General features: G+C 53.7%; 3 protein-coding genes across 4 annotated transcripts; 1 reads left to right on the top strand and 2 right to left on the bottom strand.

Annotated features, from left to right (window-relative positions):
* Positions 1-464: 464 nt before the first annotated feature.
* Positions 465-4,681, top strand: FEM1A (fem-1 homolog A). Its single transcript, XM_084302849.1, has one exon. It carries the CDS (start codon positions 708-710, stop codon positions 2,754-2,756), a length of 2,049 nt encoding a protein of 682 aa, XP_084158975.1. The 5' UTR covers positions 465-707; the 3' UTR covers positions 2,757-4,681.
* Positions 4,682-7,453: 2,772 nt separating this feature from the next.
* Positions 7,454-11,279, bottom strand: TICAM1 (TIR domain containing adaptor molecule 1). 2 transcript variants are annotated; one of them, XM_084302459.1, is made up of 3 exons: positions 11,155-11,279; positions 10,567-10,844; positions 7,454-10,082 (listed from the first exon to the last, which is right to left on the bottom strand). In XM_084302459.1, the coding sequence occupies exon 3, from the start codon at positions 9,994-9,996 to the stop codon at positions 7,687-7,689; it is 2,310 nt and encodes a 769-aa protein (XP_084158585.1). In that variant the 5' UTR covers positions 9,997-10,082; positions 10,567-10,844; positions 11,155-11,279; the 3' UTR covers positions 7,454-7,686. The 2 variants fall into 2 exon arrangements, with proteins under 2 accessions (XP_084158585.1, XP_084158586.1); XM_084302460.1 differs by lacking the exon at positions 10,567-10,844 and having other exon boundaries at positions 11,155-11,247.
* Positions 11,280-11,882: 603 nt separating this feature from the next.
* LOC311219627 (uncharacterized protein) lies at positions 11,883-17,063 on the bottom strand. The gene is made up of 7 exons (XM_084302837.1): positions 16,935-17,063; positions 16,255-16,450; positions 15,581-15,663; positions 14,210-15,272; positions 13,578-13,774; positions 13,254-13,382; positions 11,883-13,161 (listed from the first exon to the last, which is right to left on the bottom strand). The coding sequence occupies exons 1-7, from the start codon at positions 16,989-16,991 to the stop codon at positions 12,601-12,603; spliced, it is 2,286 nt and encodes a 761-aa protein (XP_084158963.1). The 5' UTR covers positions 16,992-17,063; the 3' UTR covers positions 11,883-12,600.
* Between the last annotated feature and the right edge of the window lie 484 nt (positions 17,064-17,547).

Genomic DNA, 17,547 nt, shown 5'->3' on the forward strand with positions numbered 1-17,547 from the left:
ATGTCACGGAACGCTTTTTAAAGCACTTCTGCTTGGCACAGCGACCTCGGGCTGCCCTGCCCCGGCTCCTTTTGCCACAGCCCGGGCCCTGCCCCGCTCCCCCAGCCCCCGGCCCCGTTTTGGGGCCGCTTTGGGGCCGGTCCGGCCGCCCCCCGCCCCTCCCCGCCCCGCCCCTTCCCGCCCTCGGCAGCCCAGCAGCGCGGGGGCCGCTGGGAAACGCGGCTCGGCCCTCCCGGGATCCCTAGGGAGGGGCTGTCCCCAGGGCTCGGCCGGACTACATTTCCCAAGGTGCCCCGCGCGGGACCTCTGCTCCGCTCCTGGTATCCGGCCACCTCCCCCCTTCCCGCTGCCTGCCGGGAAATGCAGTCCAGCGGGGAGTTGCTCCCGCGGGGCTGGCAGGGTCCTTCAGGGGCGCGGGACTCCATTTCCCATCGTCCTCCTCCCGCCCCGCCGCCCGCCCCGCTCGGGCGCCATTTTGTTTCGCGTTCCAACCTAAGATGGCGGCCGGGCGAAGAGACTGAAGGTTGCTGCGGCGGGACGGGGGGCGGCCGGCGGGATGGCTCCGGCCCCGTAGCGGCTCCTTGTCCCCCGGGGGCCGCCCTCGCCCAGCGCCTGCCCCGGGCCGAGCTGGGGGCGCGGAGGAGCCGGTCCATGGCCAGGAGGTGGCCGGGGCGGTCGCCGCTGCGGTCGCCGCGGCCCCCGTCGCCATGGACCTGCGCACGGCCGTGTACAACGCGGCCCGCGATGGGAAGCTGAAGCTGCTGCAGAAGCTGCTGGGCAGCCGGAGCCGGGAGGAGCTGGAGGCGCTGACGGCGGGACCCGGAGGTGGAGACGGCCCCGGGGGTGGCAGCACCCCGCTGCTGATCGCCGCCCGCCACGGGCACCTGGAGGTGGTGGAGTACCTGCTGGATCACTGCGGGGCCCGCGTGGAGGAGGGCGGCTCCGTTAACTTCGACGGGGAGACCATCGAGGGGGCCCCGCCGCTATGGGCGGCGTCCGCGGCCGGGCACCTGGGGGTGGTGCGCAGCCTCCTGGATCACGGCGCCTCAGTGAACCAGACCACGCTGACCAACTCCACACCGCTGCGGGCCGCTTGCTTTGATGGGCACCTGGAGATCGTGCGTTACTTGGTCGGGGAGCGTGGGGCCGACCTGGAAGTGGCTAACCGGCATGGACACACGTGTTTGATGATTTCTTGCTATAAAGGGCACCGGGAGATTGCACGGTACTTGCTGGAGAAAGGGGCTGATGTCAACCGCCGAAGCGTGAAGGGGAACACGGCCCTGCACGACTGCGCCGAGTCTGGCAGCCTGGAGATCCTGCAGCTGCTGCTCCGCTCCAAAGCTCGCATGGAGAAAGATGGTTACGGCATGACTCCGCTGCTAGCGGCCAGTGTCACCGGTCACACCAACATTGTGGAGTACCTCATCCAGGGAGGGCTGCAGCAGGAGGAAGAGGAGGTGGCAGGGAACCAAAACGGGACCTGTGCGTCAGGTGGGAGCCATCAGAGGTGCAGCAGTGCCTGTCGGGAAACTCCTCAGGGCTGCGAAGAAGAGGGGCGTGAGAGATGCTGCGCCTCAGCTTCCAGTCAGGATGAGCAGCAGGTTCCTAACGTGTTCTGCACTCGAGAGGCTGCTGTGGAAGCGCTGGAGTTGCTGGGTGCCACGTTTGTGGATAAGAAACGAGACCTTTTGGGAGCCCACAAGTACTGGCGAAGGGCAATGGAGCTGCGCTATGAGGGCGGGCAGTACCTGCCTAAACCCGAGCCCCGGCAGCTGGTGTTGGCATACGACTATTCGCGGGAAGTGAGCTCGCTGGAGGAACTGGAAGCCCTGATCACTGACCCAGATGAGATGCGCATGCAGGCGCTGCTGATCAGAGAGCGCATCCTGGGCCCTTCGCACCCAGACACTTCCTACTACATCCGTTACCGAGGGGCAGTCTATGCTGACTCGGGCAATTTCGAGCGCTGCATTAACCTGTGGAAGTACGCTCTGGACATGCAGCAAGGCAACCTGGAGCCTCTCAGCCCGATGACTGCCAGTAGTTTCCTTTCCTTTGCTGAGCTTTTCTCTTACGTGCTTCAGGACCGCTCCAAAGGCACTTTAGCGACCCACTTGGGCTTTTCTGATCTCATGGGAGTACTGAGCAAAGGCGTCCGGGAGGTGGAGAGGGCGCTCGTGCACGGCAAGGACCCCGTAGTCGACTCGGCACAGTTCACCAAGACGCTGGCCATCATCCTCCACCTGGTTTTCCTGCTGGAGAAGGTGGAGTGCACCCCAGAGCAGGAACACCAGAAGCGCCAGACCATCTACCGCCTGCTGAAGTGCAGCCCCCGGGCCAAGAACGGCTTCACGCCGTTGCATATGGCTGTGGACAAAGATACCACGACGGTGGGACGTTACCCAGTGGGCAAGTTCCCCTCGCTGCACGTCGTGAACTTGCTTCTGGAGTGCGGGGCTGACCCGGACAGCCGCGACTACGACAACAACACCCCGCTGCACGTCGCTGCCCGCAACAACTGCCCGCTGATCATGAGTGCCCTGATGGAGGCTGGAGCCCACATGGACGCCACCAATGCCTTCAAGCAGACTGCTTACGAGCTGCTGGATGAGAAGCTGCTCACCAAGAGCATGATGCAGCCCTTCAACTACATCACCCTCCAGTGCCTTGCTGCTCGCGCCCTGGACAAGCACAAGATTCCCTACAAGGGTTTCATCCCCGAGGAACTGGAAGCCTTCATTGAACTGCACTAGGCTGGGCGAGCTGAAGCCCCCAGCCTTTCCCCTCACCTGTTTTCACCCCGAAGAGGTCGAGCAGCCTGAGATCTCGGGCCATCCTTGTCAGGATGCTGAAGGCCATCGACGCGCTGAGAGGGGCTGCGAGCTTCATCCTCGGCTGTCACCGTCAGGCTGGCGCGTGCAGGGGTAGGGGAGGAGCAGGCTCGAGCTCGTGGCTGTCCCTCAGTGTTGGCATCTTCAGGTACTAGATACCTCCAGTGCACTGCACCCAGAGGAGGCTGCAGCCCCTGCCCTTTCCCCTACCGACCGTCTTGCCCTGAGAAGGAAGGAAAATGGAGATCCCTGGGACCTGCTGCCTCTGCCGTTAGTGCTGGATTAACACAGCGTTAAGCTTTGGAGCAGCTACACATCACATACGTGCTCTAGCCCCTCCCATCCCAAATACTGAGTAGCTAGGAATGCCAGTGAGGAGTAAAATCCCTCCCAACTAATTCTTTCCCCACTCCCTTCTCAGATTTGGTGCAGTAAAAGTCTAACGGCCACGTGGCTCGTTCCCTGCTGAGGTAGTTGCCTTGCATGACACTAGGGCTGGGTATGCTGAGGGCTTTTTTTTTCTCCCTCTTGGTTGGCCATGTAGCAAGTGGTGTTAAAGGCCTGAGATGTCAACGATTGTGCATAAACCTGGGTTATTTTTTCTCTTTTAGAGCCAGGCCCTATCTATGCTGCAAGACTACTTCCATCCTGTAAGATGTAGTAAGGTCAGTTCTGGTTATACAGTCACATCGCTAGATAACTGCTTTCTACGAACAGGGAGGAAAAACCGTGACCTTAGAAAACTGGTGTGGAGCTCAGGCCCTTGCCTTGCCCACCCTGCACGTGTTAACTCCCCCGGGTGGGGTCCTTCAGCCCCAGAGCCCTGAGCTGTGCAGAGTGGGTGTTGCCAGGGTTCAGAGCCAAAGCCGTGCGCTTTGAACCATCGGTGAGGATGTGCTCATGGGCACCCTGCTAGGACGGGAGGTACCTGTACAGAGGGAGGTGCTGGGGGGGTTATTAAAGCAAGGGAGTGTGGGGTGTTTGCATGAGGGTGGTCTGGAGGAGGAAGGAAGATGGAAATGCAAGTTACAGGGGCCTCTTGAGGTTGGTGGTGTTAGCCCAGGGGGCTCTGGCAGTTTTCCCATTCTGAGACCTCTCCATGGGGGGGTTCTTAGCGTCTGGTTTTGGCTTCTGACTCGTTTTGTAACTTCACTGAGCGTGGTGCTACTTCAGGGGTTGAATTTGGACTCTCATTTGGCTTCTGTTCAGCCAAGCTCCCTTCTCTAATTGGAATCCACACACAACTTGGTTTTTCTCTTTAAATTTGTAGTCTCAGCGTAGGTATTTGCCTCCGTTAGCAGAACCCTTCTCAGTGGTAAACAGCAGCGGTAAACACGAGGCCGTTCCAGCAGTTTATCTTGCAGGGGGAGGGACTGGGCTTTGGCACCCCGTGGCTCATATTTTGGCCCCGGGCAGGATGGAAAGCACGGTGGAGGGTGAAGCAGCTGCCTCAGAGCTTTGGGAAAGGGCAAGATGGGGAGTGCAGAACCCTGATCAACAACCATGCACTATATGCTTCTGAAGCTTCTCTACGTGTATTTATATGCCAGCGTATCCATAAGCCTCAATAATCCAGTGCTCTCTGCCCTTACAGATCCCGTAGATCTGCCGTTACATTTTGCAGTGTTAACTATAACTTTTATTTATAAAGCGAGGAGGTTTAACTTTTACTGAGATGTAAAGTGCAGACATAGTTTAGCTGCATTCTATTTTTTTTTTTCTCCCTCATTTTGGCTGAAACGATCTAAACTGCAGGAATGGAATTTGTTAATTTGTGAGCTGATGAGCGCTCTTAACTTTAAATAATAATAAAAAAAAAATGGCTGCTAGAATGCAAGTGCCTTGGACTTCTTGCTGGTAAGCCTCTCTTTTCAGCTCTCGCTTGTTTCCTAGGGATGGTGCCCTCGTGGATATGGTAATACTGGGCGTTTGTGATCAGCGGGCTTGATTGTTTCATTTCACCTGAATTTCCTCATGGGAAGAGCTAATCTGTGCTGCAGCTGTAACATTTCCCCTGAAAAAGGGTAACAGTGACACCGAAAGGACACCTTTCCTGACATACTTCGCTTTATCTTTTGATGTAAATGAAGCAGTGGGAAGGGATGATTTCGTTAGCTGAGCAATTATCCTGGACAAAGAATGGGGTCCTACAGATCCTCCTGCAGCACGCTTCTGTCCAGGAGCCGTTCTGTGCACTTCCATGACTGAAATGTCTGCCTTCTGTTTGTTCTGCAGCCCAGGAGGTGCTCTTCTGCCTTCTAATATACCCAAATCCATTACCTGTGGTCACTTCTCTTGACAAAGCAGTCTGAAAAAAGGTTTCTTTAGAAATGCAGAACGGGGAAGAAAGTCACCCAGGGCTTTCCTGGAGCCATTGCTGGTGCCTTTCTATCTCGGAAGCTCTCTGGAGCCTGCTTATGACATCTGATCGGTGTTTAAAAGTGGCCTCGAGCATCAGGATAGGGGCACCACGTCAGCGTTTCTCAGGTTCACAGAGAAACTGGGCAAGAATCAGAGGGTCACAAGCACGCGTGCGTTCTGGTGGAAACCAGGCCTGGGTGGCAAAGCTCCCTGTGCAGGGCGAGCAGCAGCAAAGAGGGCCCTGAACACGTGGGATGAGCAAAGCTGCGGCTGAAAAGGGCTGTGGCTCTTAGGTGGAAGCTGTTCCCAGTAACCCGTGAGCCTCTTGGCCCTCCGTGCACAGTAAGCTTAAGAAAAACAGCACCCAAACAATCCTGCAGTGTCCCACGCTCTGCTGCTATGTCTTTCTCTGCTTCTCCCATCGTGGCAAACTCAGCGTGACTGCCACGGTTGTGTACGAGCCAGAGCAGCTTCCAGCTGACCAGGTTTGCATGACATTTATTTATAGAAGGCAGGATGGCTGGGGAAGGAGGGAGGTAAATGTTTCCTCCCAAAGGCTGCACAGCAACTGCAGCGTGCCGGGAGGTGCGGTAACACAACACCTATTCAAACAAAGGTGACGGAGAGAAGAGAAAATAGGAGCTTTCTTTCCTCATGCTTAGAAGGAACCCGGTCACTTGGAGGCTCCTGACAGGCTCTGTAAAGCATAAATGAGTTAATCCATTGTCACCGGGCCCTTTGAAGTTACAAGCCAACCTGTTTCAAAGCTGGAAGCCAGCAGCCGGTGGCAGCTTGTAGTGCTACGGATAGAAAGAGTTTGAGGTGGGCAGAGCCAGAGAGGAAGGGTGAGAACTGGATGGTCTTTAGGGTAATGGTGCTGCCTGAGAGGGTATTAAATCACCCCAACAGCCTTTTCTCTGAGGACTTGGTAACGTTTTCCTTAAGCAGTTTTTGGTCCCAAAGATTGGGTGGCTCTTGGACAAAGACTGGAACCCAGAATGAGGCGCTGGGAGAGCCCAGCTGGGGGACATGAACATGCAAACAGCCGCAGGAATACCGGGAACGGATCCCATGCCCTGTATCCCTTCCTTTGGCTCTCCTTATCAGAGACCTGGTAGCTCTCTGGCTCTTCCCAGGTGAGGAGCGGGGTGAGCTGCCCTGCAGCTCAGAGCCCCTGGAGTGGTGGCTGCTGTTGCCTTGGCTCTGCTCCCTGAGGCAGCAGTCCCATTCCCAGACGCCTGGTGGCTTTGGGCTGACCTCTGCTGACAGACCAGGCAAATCGCCACGGCAGAAACCATCGGAGATGAGCGAGGGCTCTGCCATTCAGCCTCGGATCCCTTCCTGGTGTTCAAAGCTCAGGGGCAGCCCGTATCCTACAGCCAGGGCCTGGGGCCTGCAGAACATCTCCCCCATCACCGGCCTTTCCCCATTCCTGTTCACCTCCTTTGGTTCAGAGTCCACCTTTTCCCTCAAAGGTGGCAACAAATGGATGGGGTAATCTCGGTAGGGGACATTTCTCTGTAAACAGCCGCTCTGACAGGGCCTGATCCTGTCTCTGACCTCTTACAAACAGGTAAGAGTGGAGAACACACTGCTGCCCCCAGACGTCCTCCAAAATTCCCCCCTCTCCGTGCTGCCTTCATCAAGTAATTACTTTTCCAAAGCTTTACTGCGAAGATTCTTGCTCAGCCTCGTGCCTGGTGTGTTATCTCAGCCCTTTGGGTTGTTTTAAATACAGAAATATTGTCCTTAAACCACGCCTCCAGGGGCACACAGGAATTATTCCACAAACACAAAGCTTCTCTCTGCAGTTTCAGAGGGGAACCGAGAGCAGTGATCTTTTGGTTCCTCAGCCCAGGGGCCTGCAGCCTCTCACACGTTTTTGAAGCCAGTTTTGTGCAGCTTCCCAGGCTGGGATAGGGTGGGGGAAACGGCGCTGCTGCAAGGGGAGCACGCCATGCACACGAAGTAAGCATTGGTACAAAGGGCCAGCAGCATACCGTGCTACCAGGAGCAGAGAGGACTGCCAGAAGAACACCCCGTGGTGCTGAGCACCATGACTGGAGGCCACGGTTAGCATCACTTGGTCAGCACCCGGCTATGAAGCAGAGCCCAGCTGTGCCATCTCCCCGCCCCCTCACTCCAGAGGTACGACTGTGCTGAGCCCTTTTCCAGCCATCCCCAACTGCCCCTTTCCTAGTTCTGCAGGAAAGAACTGGAGAAACACAAATGAATTAAAATTTATTTCTAAAACCTCCCAGTAACCCTCAGAAAATCAGAAAAATAGTTTTCTAAGTTAGTTGAAAATAAGCACGTGGATGGTAGTCCCAGGAGAGTGCACCCTCTTTTGTCCAGTGCAACAGAAGGTGGTTTTCTCCTGCGCTCCCAGAAACAGCACCTTTTACCCCCAGTTCCAGCAGAATTAATATAATCTAGGGTTTGAAATGAAATGTGAATGTCTCTGGCCCTGGCTGACCTCCTGCATCTCTGATCAAGAGTTCTCCGTGGATTCTTTCTCACCGTCCTGCGGGGCTGCTGTGGCGGTTTCCACCTGCATGGTGTTGTGGTTCCCAATCTGAACCATTCGAGCGTGCTGGATGATGATGGGCTGGGCACCCCCAGCCTCTGGCATGGCGTTGTGGGAGCCTGACGGGAGATGAAACGGTTGGGAAGGAGAGGGGCCCAGCTGGGCAGCCTGGTGAGGAGCTGGGGGAGGCGGGTACGTGGCAGCAGGGGGACAGGACGTGGCCCAAGGGGGACAGCACTGCTGGGGCAACTGGTGAGGCACGAACTGTCCCAGCTGCTGCCACGGTGTTTCTGACTGAGGCACCTGGGGAAAGGAGCCGAGGTTCAGGGCACCCAAGTTCTGCAGGGTTTGGCAGTGATCCTTAAACAGCTGTTGTCTCCTTTTGTGCTCTCGGACTTGCTGTATCTGGCACCACATGGCTTTCCTCTCGTTGATCTTGCTGGGGGTGAAGGTGTTCTTCACTACCCTGGCAAACCCGAGGGAGTTCTCATCCAAGGGCACCAGCACGCTGAGGATGCTGGGGATCTCGCTGCGCTCCAGGGGGTTCTCCTTGGGGACAAAAGGGATGACCGAGTTGTGCTTGGATGGTCGCTGGATGGACTCCATCAGAGCTGAGTTTGTTTCAAACATGCACAGGTGGCACAGGAAGTTCCTGGTCAGCAGGAGGATGATGAAAGCTGAGTTCTCCAAAGCATCCTGAAAGCAGGTCAGGCGGCCGTGTCCTGCCACGAGGAAGTCCTCGCAGAACGTAGCACCGTTGGGAACCCCCATGCTCTCCAGCAGGTTCTTCACCCGACAGGCAACGTGCTCGTCTTCCCCAGCATGCAGAATAACAAAAGTGAAGAACTTTCTCTCTCCACTGTCTGGCTCTGCTGCCGATGCTGCTTTGGCAGTTTGGAAAGGAGGAGGGCAGGCTGGAGAAGGGGGTGAGTGGAAGGGAGAAGGATGTGGTAAGCTGTAAGGGGTAGCGTAAAGAGGAGGGGAAGGGGTTGAAGAGGAGTAGGTATGAGAAGGAAAAGAACTGGCTGAAGTGGAAGCAGGTGCAGAGCTGGAAGTGCTCACTGGAACAGAGGAGTCCTTTGTGGGCATGCAGGCAGGACCAACGTCCACTGTGGGTTTTGAATCAGGAAGACTTGCAGATAGTTCTTGCTTTTGGTCTCTGCTTTCTTTTGGTGCTGGCGGCTCTGCTGGCGCTATGCTGGAAACGTCGCTGGTTTCAACAGGTTGGCTGCCAGCACCTAGCGTGGGCAGCGGTGTTTCAGGAATGGGGAGAGACGGGTGGCAGGAACTGACCTGCACAGCCGCCTCCTCCTGGGGGACCTGGGCATTTGTGTCCAGCCCAGGATGAGCGCTGGAGCTGCTTCCCCAGCCCATTTCCTGCAGGTTGTGGCTCTGCCTGCCTTCAGCAGGCTGCCTCACGCTGCTGCTGTCCTTGTCACACAGCCGGCTGGGCTCACGGGAAGGAGGCTGCATGCAAAAAACAGCTGTGGGCGATTCACTGATCTGGAGATTGGTCAGAGAAGCAGAGCTCAGTGAGGAGTGCAAGGTCCTTGGGCCTGAGAGGTCTGAGGCAGCTCTAATCTGCACCGGGGAGCTTTTTGCCATGCTGTTTGGGATGGTCTTCTGGAGAAATCCTGTGCTCACATCAGATCTCAGTGTCTGAAACTTGCTGTCGCAACCCCCAGTGCTGATAGCTGGGCCAAATTTTTCCTGCTCCCCAGCCAGGACGCTGTTTTGTGAATCCCTCTGAGCATCCCCGCTGGCACTGCAGGCTGTGGTGGCAGCCTGGTCAGCTCTGACCACAGTTTCGTGACTGCACAGTTCTTCCTTTGCCAGCAGCGAGTAGATCTGTGCCAGAAGTGCCATGGCTCCTGCATCCAGCTGGGGGGGCTGCAAATTCTCCCCATCTTTCTGCAGTCCTGCAGGGCCCAGTTTGGTCTGGTGGATATACAAGGCTGCCCGGTCATCTCCTAGGGCATTCAGACAAATTCTTGCCTCTGCTTCTTGTCCCAGAGTGAGCAGGACCATGGCTTGCAGTAGTGTGCTGCTGCGCCCAGATACCAAATGCTTCAGTTTATATTTGAGGCTAAGGAGTTTATCTGGTGGGATCTGGGATAGAATATTAAGAATGTCCTCAAAGCTTGGCTGGAACTTGATGCTCTGTGCCATCTCATCAGCTCGTGGCCCAGATGCTGGACTGAAGCAGCATGAATGGAAAAAGCATATTACAGCATTTGGAGCTCTGTGCTTTGTGATGTCCTGGTTGTACTTCATGTGCTGCACAAACAGGAGCTCTTTGCTGCTCAGGGACTCATCTCAGAACTGGGACGGCTGCGTCCTGAAGAAGGGGACAGATGAACCTGTGGAAAGAACACAGCGCAACACGATCAGAAACAGCGAGGCGGGGAGCTCCCAGGCTCATCCTCACAGCTCTGACATATTTTTGCATCCATTTAGTGCTTACAAATATACCAGTGCATGTGACGTGCTCCACGCATTGCTCCAACTCTGTTAAGCAAAGAACAAGCTCTGCGCTTTCCTATCACGTTAGTTCTAGCTGTTTTCAAATAACTGCTAAACTAATAACCTGTGTGGGTACATCCAAGCACCCGTCTCCTCCAGGGCAGCGGCTGATGCCAGGGGCATCACAGGCTCCTTGCAGCGGGCAGCTGGGGAATAAAGCGTGCCTGGAGGAACCCCTTCCAAACCACTCACTCCCTGCCAGGACGTTGATGGCCCGTAGCCTAACAAATCTGCTCTGAGGGTATCTAATGTCACCGTGGACACTGACACGATCTCTGTCTGCATCTAATCCCTGAGCTCCCTTAAAACCTTCGCACTCACCGGAGCCGGCTGAGCGGGGTGAAATGAATCGGCAGCACTGACGGTACCGGAGAGCAGTGGTGCTGGCAGCCCGAGGGATGCTCACGGAGGCTCCTCACAGCATGACGGACACGCTCCCTCTATTTAAAGGAAGCCGTGGTGTTTAAAAATAGCACCCAGCCGGGGAAAGTTTGTAATTTCAAGTTGTTTACATCTCCCCAAAATCCTCTAATTGCATAACGAGTGAGCTCAAGCCGAACCTGAGGAAGTGAACGGCGCCTTCAATGAAATGTCTGATTCTGTGAAGCGGAGGAAAGGGAGGAAAGGAGAGAAAGGCCGGGCACTCGAAACGGCAGACGGAGGACTTTGAAACCCGGCGGTGCCCTTCCGCTGTGACTCAGCGAGAGGCCCGGCTTTCACCCCAATTTCTGCCACCTCTCACCGTGCCCCCCAACTGCTTCACCCCACCGTGAGGGGCAGAGCCCCGGCGTGTCCCCGTTCCCGCGGAGCCCAGCACCTTTTTTTTTTTTTTTTTTTTTTACACACCTTTTTCCCCCCGTTTTGTTACCGCCCCCCTCGGCGGCGGGGATGGGGCCGGGGCCGGCCTACCTGCGGCGGGTCCTGCTCCGGCCTCCCCGGGGCCGCCTCGCCGCAAATCCCGGCCGGGCCTCGGCCTCCGGGTCTCGACCTCCGGGTTTCGGCCTCTCCTCGCCCAGCCCGGGCTGGGGCCGGGCCCTGGGAGCCCGCGAGGAAGCGGCGGGGCCCGGCCGGGGCGAGGCCTCAGGGCCGGGGCGGAGCGGGCCCAGGAGGGCCCGGGCTCCTGCAGCCACTCGGGTGCAGGCCCAGCCTCCCCCTGGAGGACTCGTGGAGATTTTAAAATGTTTAATGAAGTGTTTAAGCCAAGCTGGCGAGCCTGGGCACCGGTGTTTTCCTCTAGCGAGAGGCTGTCGGCATTGCTTCTGGGGTGTCATTGCGAAACGTTTGAGATAGGAGTAGAGAGGAACCCGATACTGCAGGGTAGAGAGGCAGACAGCCCTGCCAAAATCCTTTTCTTCCTAAATTTGAGGCAGGCAGTAGACCCACTAAGAGCATTTGGGTTAAAATAATGAGAAGAGAGTTGTTAAACGCAAGCTTCCCACCCCCCACTGCTAAGGGAAAGATCACGATGCTGCAGGTTTACAGACAGAGAAGAAACGCGTTTATTTGACAGCAGTTCAAGCTTTATTTTGAAGCCTCTTTGCCATTACTCTAATCCTAGCAGTGGTACCATACCAGGACAAAATAAGTTGTATTACAGATGACTACAAGGTATTGTTTGCTTGGAAAAAATAGTAGTATCTATCTCTATTTTAATGACTGAATATCTATAAACATGGCAGAATAACTCCTGGCAAAAGCTGCAAAATACATCACTGACAGAGGTACACACAGAGGATTCCTGAAATCACTTACATGACTAGGAAAGACAGTCCCACTGCAAACTGGCACCCTTACAAGAAAAATCCCACCTTGCCAAGTGTTTCTTCTGTGAAAAAGCCACCTGCTTTGCTGAGAAGTCTCTTTTGAGAAGAAGCCTCTTGCTCCCAGCTGTTCCTGGTCTGCTGCAGGGCTCAGATTCTCAGGAAGCACAACAGCCAGAAAGGAAGTAGTGTCTGTAGTGTGTAGTTTTAAACTTGTAGGAGGGAAACTCTACTAAAGGTCAAGTGCAGTATCCTTAAAATCTCCACAGCTTGGATGAATTCATTAAAAACCCACCATTAAAACTAACTTGAGATCACTTCTCACCCAGAGTTAGCCACTCACACACACAGCTGTGCTGACTTAAAAGTCCCAAGGACAGGCCCTCCAACTCCCCTTTCAGAGCAGCATGCTTAAAAAAAAATAAAATCAAGATATGGAATCACCCCTGCTTGGTTATCAAGTCTCGCAAACTACATCTTACTGTAGGCTCAGCCTGGGACAGGCACTCTTGGCATGATCAGCAGTTGGGTGCAAAATTAAAAGAACCAAGTCACATTCTAGCCAAGGGGCCTTGGCCAGAGAGGATGGAATTTTTCAGAGATCTTCCTTTGGTGCATTAGTTACTAGCTCCTTTGCAGCCAATGCAACCTCCATTTCCACCTCCATGTCTCTCTCTAGCTTCTCTTCTATCTTCTCTAGCACTTCACACACTTCGCCCAGAATTGTTTTTGCTCCCTTTGGTTCTTCAGGCATCTTAGCCACCTCCTCTGATGTAGCAGCCTTTTCTAAGGCAGGACATTTTATCTCAGTTGCATCTTTCTTCTCCTTTCTGCTATCCTCTTTCACTCTTGCCCTGAAGGGACCCACCAGCCAGTTAAGAGGGATGTTCTGAGTTACATACTGGAGCAGGTCATTTAGAGACCTCTGGGCTTCTACCACATAGTCCCGACTCTCAGCCAGGGTGGTGCTAGACAGGTCGTGGAAGGACTTAGCACTGGAAAAAGAAGCGTGGAGCTTCCGGATATTTCGAGTGGCCTGATGCACAGCTTCTTGAATGTCGCTGGGGAGGCCATGGATGCTGACTTTCAGATTCTCATAAGCACGTTGTAGCTGCTGGGTGATGATATGCAGCATAGTTAAAGTCCGTGATTCTATCTGCTGGGAAAGAAATATAGCTCAACTACTATAGCAGATGAGATGCACACCATCCACAAGAGGCCTGATTACATACACCTGCATGGGTATACCTCTGCCTGGGAGGCTGTTTGAACTTGGGGTCCCTTGGGTTGGGTCAGGCTCCAGTCCACCCACAGCTGATGGAGCTTCTCTTGAGCATCCAGAAGCTTCTGGCCAACCTTCTTTTTCACAGATTCAATCTGATGGGAAAAATGAGATGGAGTTGGATTGCAAGCACATACAATCAGTGAAGCAGAAGTGGTCGTAAGCACTTCAGACAGGGAGAGGCCCAGAAGGACATACGGCTGGGTGCAGGATGGAAGAAGCACCTACATCTGGCTATTACAGCAGGAAGACTACAGATGGAAGGAAAAGGGAAAAAAAAATGTTGGTACCAAGTTTATTGCCAGCTGTAGTTGCGAGAGTGTGTTGTAGAGTCTTTGCTTAACATGCTGCAGCTTGTTCAGGGAGTGCTGGTAGGCTCTGTGGCGGACTTTGTTAGAGAGGGAACCCAGACGAACGAAGTAACTCTGCTGCTGTTTCTGCTCCTCCACAGAAGCCATACCAAATCCCTCAGCAGTGGCAAGTTTACCTGGAGGAAATAAGAACAGAGATGTAGCTGTGCTCCACTCCCCCAGCTGCAAAGAGCAGGGAAAAAAAAAAAAGAGGTAAGAGCTCCTATTGTAAGACACGAAGGCTGAAGCTTGCTGTATAAACACCAGGCATTTGCAGTTGCTCAGATGTTAAAGGTAGGCTAGTCCCCACTCAGGGTTCTCTCCAGATAAACAGACTTGACAGATAGGTTGAAGCAGACACCCATAGATTTGTCTTGAGGCTAAAGGGCAAGAAGCAGCTAGCAAATGCTTGAACTCTGTCCTGTAGCACGTGGACAGTCAGTGTTGACAAAGCCAAGTTGATGACAAATTCAGAGCTACCTGCCTACTTCAGGTGACTTGCAGCATCAGGTGCTCTCTAGTCACATAGGAAAGGCTTTGCATTTACAACCGCCAGCCAACCATTTTCTCACCTAGTTCCTCTTGTGTCATGGGGAGGTAGTGATCCACCAGATCTTCTGATATGCCCAGGACAGATTCTACACCACCTGCCACTGCTTGGCCCACCGCCCTGGCTTTGCTTACACTGTTGTTCACCACTGTATTAGTGATATCCACACTCTCCTGGATGGCCTCTCTGCTCTGCTCAAGGGCTGTGTTTATTTTGCTAGTTATGGTGTTAAACGCAGCATCCAGGGCTGTATTGACCGTGGAAGTGACCACTGATTTGGTCTTCTCAACACCATCCTGAACAGCCACTTTAGTTAGATCCACTGCCTCTGTCACCTTGTTGGTCACCAGTTCCTTGGCCCCCTGGGCAGCCTCCACAGCATTGACAATAGTAGATGCCACTGCAGACTTGGTCAGCCCGACGCTCTCCTCCATGATGTGCTTACTCAGGTCCACAGCCTCTGTCACCTTGTTGGTCATGAGCTCCTTGGCCCCCTGGGCAGCCTCCACAGCACTGGCAATAGTGGAAGCAACCGCAGACTTGGTCAGCCCAACGCTGTCCTCCACGATGTGCTTAGTGAGGTCTACTGCTTCAGTCACCTTGTTGGTCATGAGCTCCTTGGCACCCTGGGCGGCCTCCACAGCATTGACAATCGTGGAAGCAACTGCAGACTTGGTCAGGCCAATGCTGTCCTCCACGATGTGCTTACTCAGGTCCACAGCCTCCGTCACCTTGTTGGTCATGAGCTCCTTGGCCCCCTGAGCAGCCTCCACAGCATTGACAATAGTAGATGCCACTGCAGACTTGGTCAGGCCAATGCTGTCCTCCACGATGTGCTTAGTGAGGTCTACTGCTTCAGTCACCTTGTTGGTCATGAGCTCCTTGGCACCCTGGGCAGCCTCCACAGCACTGCTAACACTGGAGGCCACCACTGACCTGGTCAGCTTAACGCTGTCCCCAACAACGTTTTTTGTGAGATCCACAGCTTCAGTCACTTTATCAGCCACTGCTTCTTTCGCCTCACAGGCGGCATCCATGGCAGATATCACTTTGGTGGAAACCAGCTGCTTGGTGTCCGAGATTACCTACAACAGGAAGGGGCAAAGAGATTTATTTTTTTCCTGAAATAAGCCCTGAAGTAGCTTTTGCACATGGCTAAACTGTGCTTGTGCTCTTGTAAATACAGGTGCATTTTCCCAGTGTCCCACAAGGCTGTGTTCATTCCCACATGCTGAAGACATATCCCCAGCCCTTATCAGCTAGCAATAAGTCCCCTAGCCCATACCTCACAAAGCAATGCTGCTCAAGTTTATTTCCCCAAGCTCTTCTTTACACGAGTTCCAAAAAGCAAGAGAGCAAGCCATGGCTTCCCCAGGAAAAGCTTTTACTTTACCTTATCTGCTGGCTGTTGAAGGAAAGGCAAGTTCTCCTCCAGCTGATTCAATCCTTTACAAGCATATTCATTTACAAGTGCAACTAGACAAAAAGGAGAGGTACCAGTTTAGTCTTCAGTTTGGAAAGGGATTTTTGACCCTAAAATGGCCAACATGGGATACTTATGAACACAAAATCACTGCTCTGGGGTGCAGTGTGTGTGGGGTGTCTCATTAAGAAGTGAGCAAGCCTTTCAGTTCAAGCAGGTTCAGTCTCCATTTTGCCTTCCCAGCTTCCTAGCAATTGGCTGCTCCTCACTCCAAGTGCAGTACAGCACTTGCCTCTGGTGAGCAGGATGGTTAAAGGGTTGGGATAAGAGACTGAGCAATATCCAGAAGGGACACTGATACTACCAGATGGGATGTTGAAAGCTTGGAGCAGTGAAAGAAAGGCGAGGAGTTTTTCCTGACTCAAAGAACCCACAGACAGGAGGCCAGACTACTTCTGCTAGCAGTATCATGTCCATCCAACTCAGTGGATTTATTGAGCAGCGGGGAATAGGGGATGACTCAGTGCTGTGATTAATGTGAACAGTGTGCTGAAGGAGATGGATGTCACCCAACAGGCCCCTGAAGCTCTCCTGCCACCTACTCCCTTCCGTGCAGGGAAGGTCTCCCCAGTCTCCTTGCTTACTTTGTGGCTCGAGCTGGTTCAGTATGGGCTGTGCCCCACCGACCACACTCCCTACTGCAACAGCAGCCACAGTCTCAGCCACATTGCAGACGCCGCTGAGGCATGGATGGGTCTCCTTGGTGTGGTTGTAGGCAGACGAGACCAGGTTGAATGCAGAGTTGAGCAAGGGCAGGCTGGTCACCCGATTGACAGCGCTCTAAAACCAGAGAGAAACAAGTGACTGAGACCCAGCCTCAAGCTGAGGAGTGAATACAAGACATTAGAAGTTCCACAGCAACACCCAGTCCATCTCATCACCCTTTTTAAGTGCAGAGTTGAAGGGATTTGCCCAAAGACAAATCCTTGTCAGCAGCAAGCCAGGATTAGAAGTTGGAGCTGTACACTTGTCACTGCTGAGTCACTGGGTTTTAGCACTGTCAAGCCCAGATGTAGAAATAGGACTGATAACAGCTAACACTTCAGAATTATTTGCATTATTTGAGCCAGCCCTGGAATTTCTTCTTGAGCAAGAAAAGTTCGCTTCAGTACTGTGTTTAGATTTAGCCACAGCTTCATTTGGTTCATTTTTCCTGCTACTCCCAGCATGGTTTTGAGATGCTGACTCAAGTTAGCTAACCACCATAGCTGTCAGCAGATAGTTTAACTGCTGCATGTTTGAGTACCCCCCGTCTGGCACCTACCTCTTGCTGCTGGTCCTCAGCCTCTGGCAGATTCTGCGTGGTCTTCTTTGATGCCATAGTGAAGTCAACTGCAGCTGAAAGGTTAGAAGTAGTCACAGAGTACAACTTCAGTTTCCTCAAGTGAGCTACAATCCTACCAAAACCATTGAAAAGCAGAGGGCAACAAAGTCAAGATCCAGCACAGTGCAGGAACTTTGTGGAATCACTAATTTTTCTTACAAGGAAGTGAGGATATTTGGGAGGCTCTATAAAGTATGGTGTCCACATGCTTCTACAGGACAGCTGTACTCAGTCCCATCCCTCAATCCCCACACAGCTAGATACTTTAAACAAAGCAGCCTACTTATTTTCTTGCTGGTAACATTTGTCTTGCTTCGAAGATATGGGGTCAGAAGTAGGTGAGACCTTCTGCAGAGACAATGCGTAACATTACAAAGATACTCCTGGTTCAGCTTCCCACTGCATGGGCTCTTCACTGCCCAAGGACTGGAAGAAAGGAAAGCTGCACCCTGCAGACGCAGGTTTAGTGGCATAAGCTACATGACCATTGCCTCAGATGTGACAGGTTACTGCTGTACTAAGCCCTGATGAAATCTAACTACCATAAGTTTTG

The sequence above is a fragment of the Netta rufina genome (assembly GCF_964035555.1).
Source record: "Netta rufina genome assembly, chromosome: 28".
In the NCBI taxonomy this organism is placed as follows: domain Eukaryota; kingdom Metazoa; phylum Chordata; class Aves; order Anseriformes; family Anatidae; genus Netta; species Netta rufina.

Excerpts from the sequence above, each read along its gene's own strand:
- FEM1A (XM_084302849.1), top strand. The coding sequence starts at position 708 with ATGGACCTGCGCACGGCCGTGTACAACGCGGCCCGCGATGGGAAGCTG.
- TICAM1 (XM_084302459.1), bottom strand. The coding sequence starts at position 9,996 with ATGAAGTACAACCAGGACATCACAAAGCACAGAGCTCCAAATGCTGTA.
- LOC311219627 (XM_084302837.1), bottom strand. The coding sequence starts at position 16,991 with ATGGCATCAAAGAAGACCACGCAGAATCTGCCAGAGGCTGAGGACCAG. Across the intron at positions 15,273-15,580 it reads TTCAACAGCCAGCAGATAAG|GTAATCTCGGACACCAAGCA; the intron begins GTAAAGTAAAAG and ends TTCCTGTTGTAG. Across the intron at positions 13,383-13,577 it reads TACAGCTGGCAATAAACTTG|ATTGAATCTGTGAAAAAGAA; the intron begins GTACCAACATTT and ends TTTTCCCATCAG.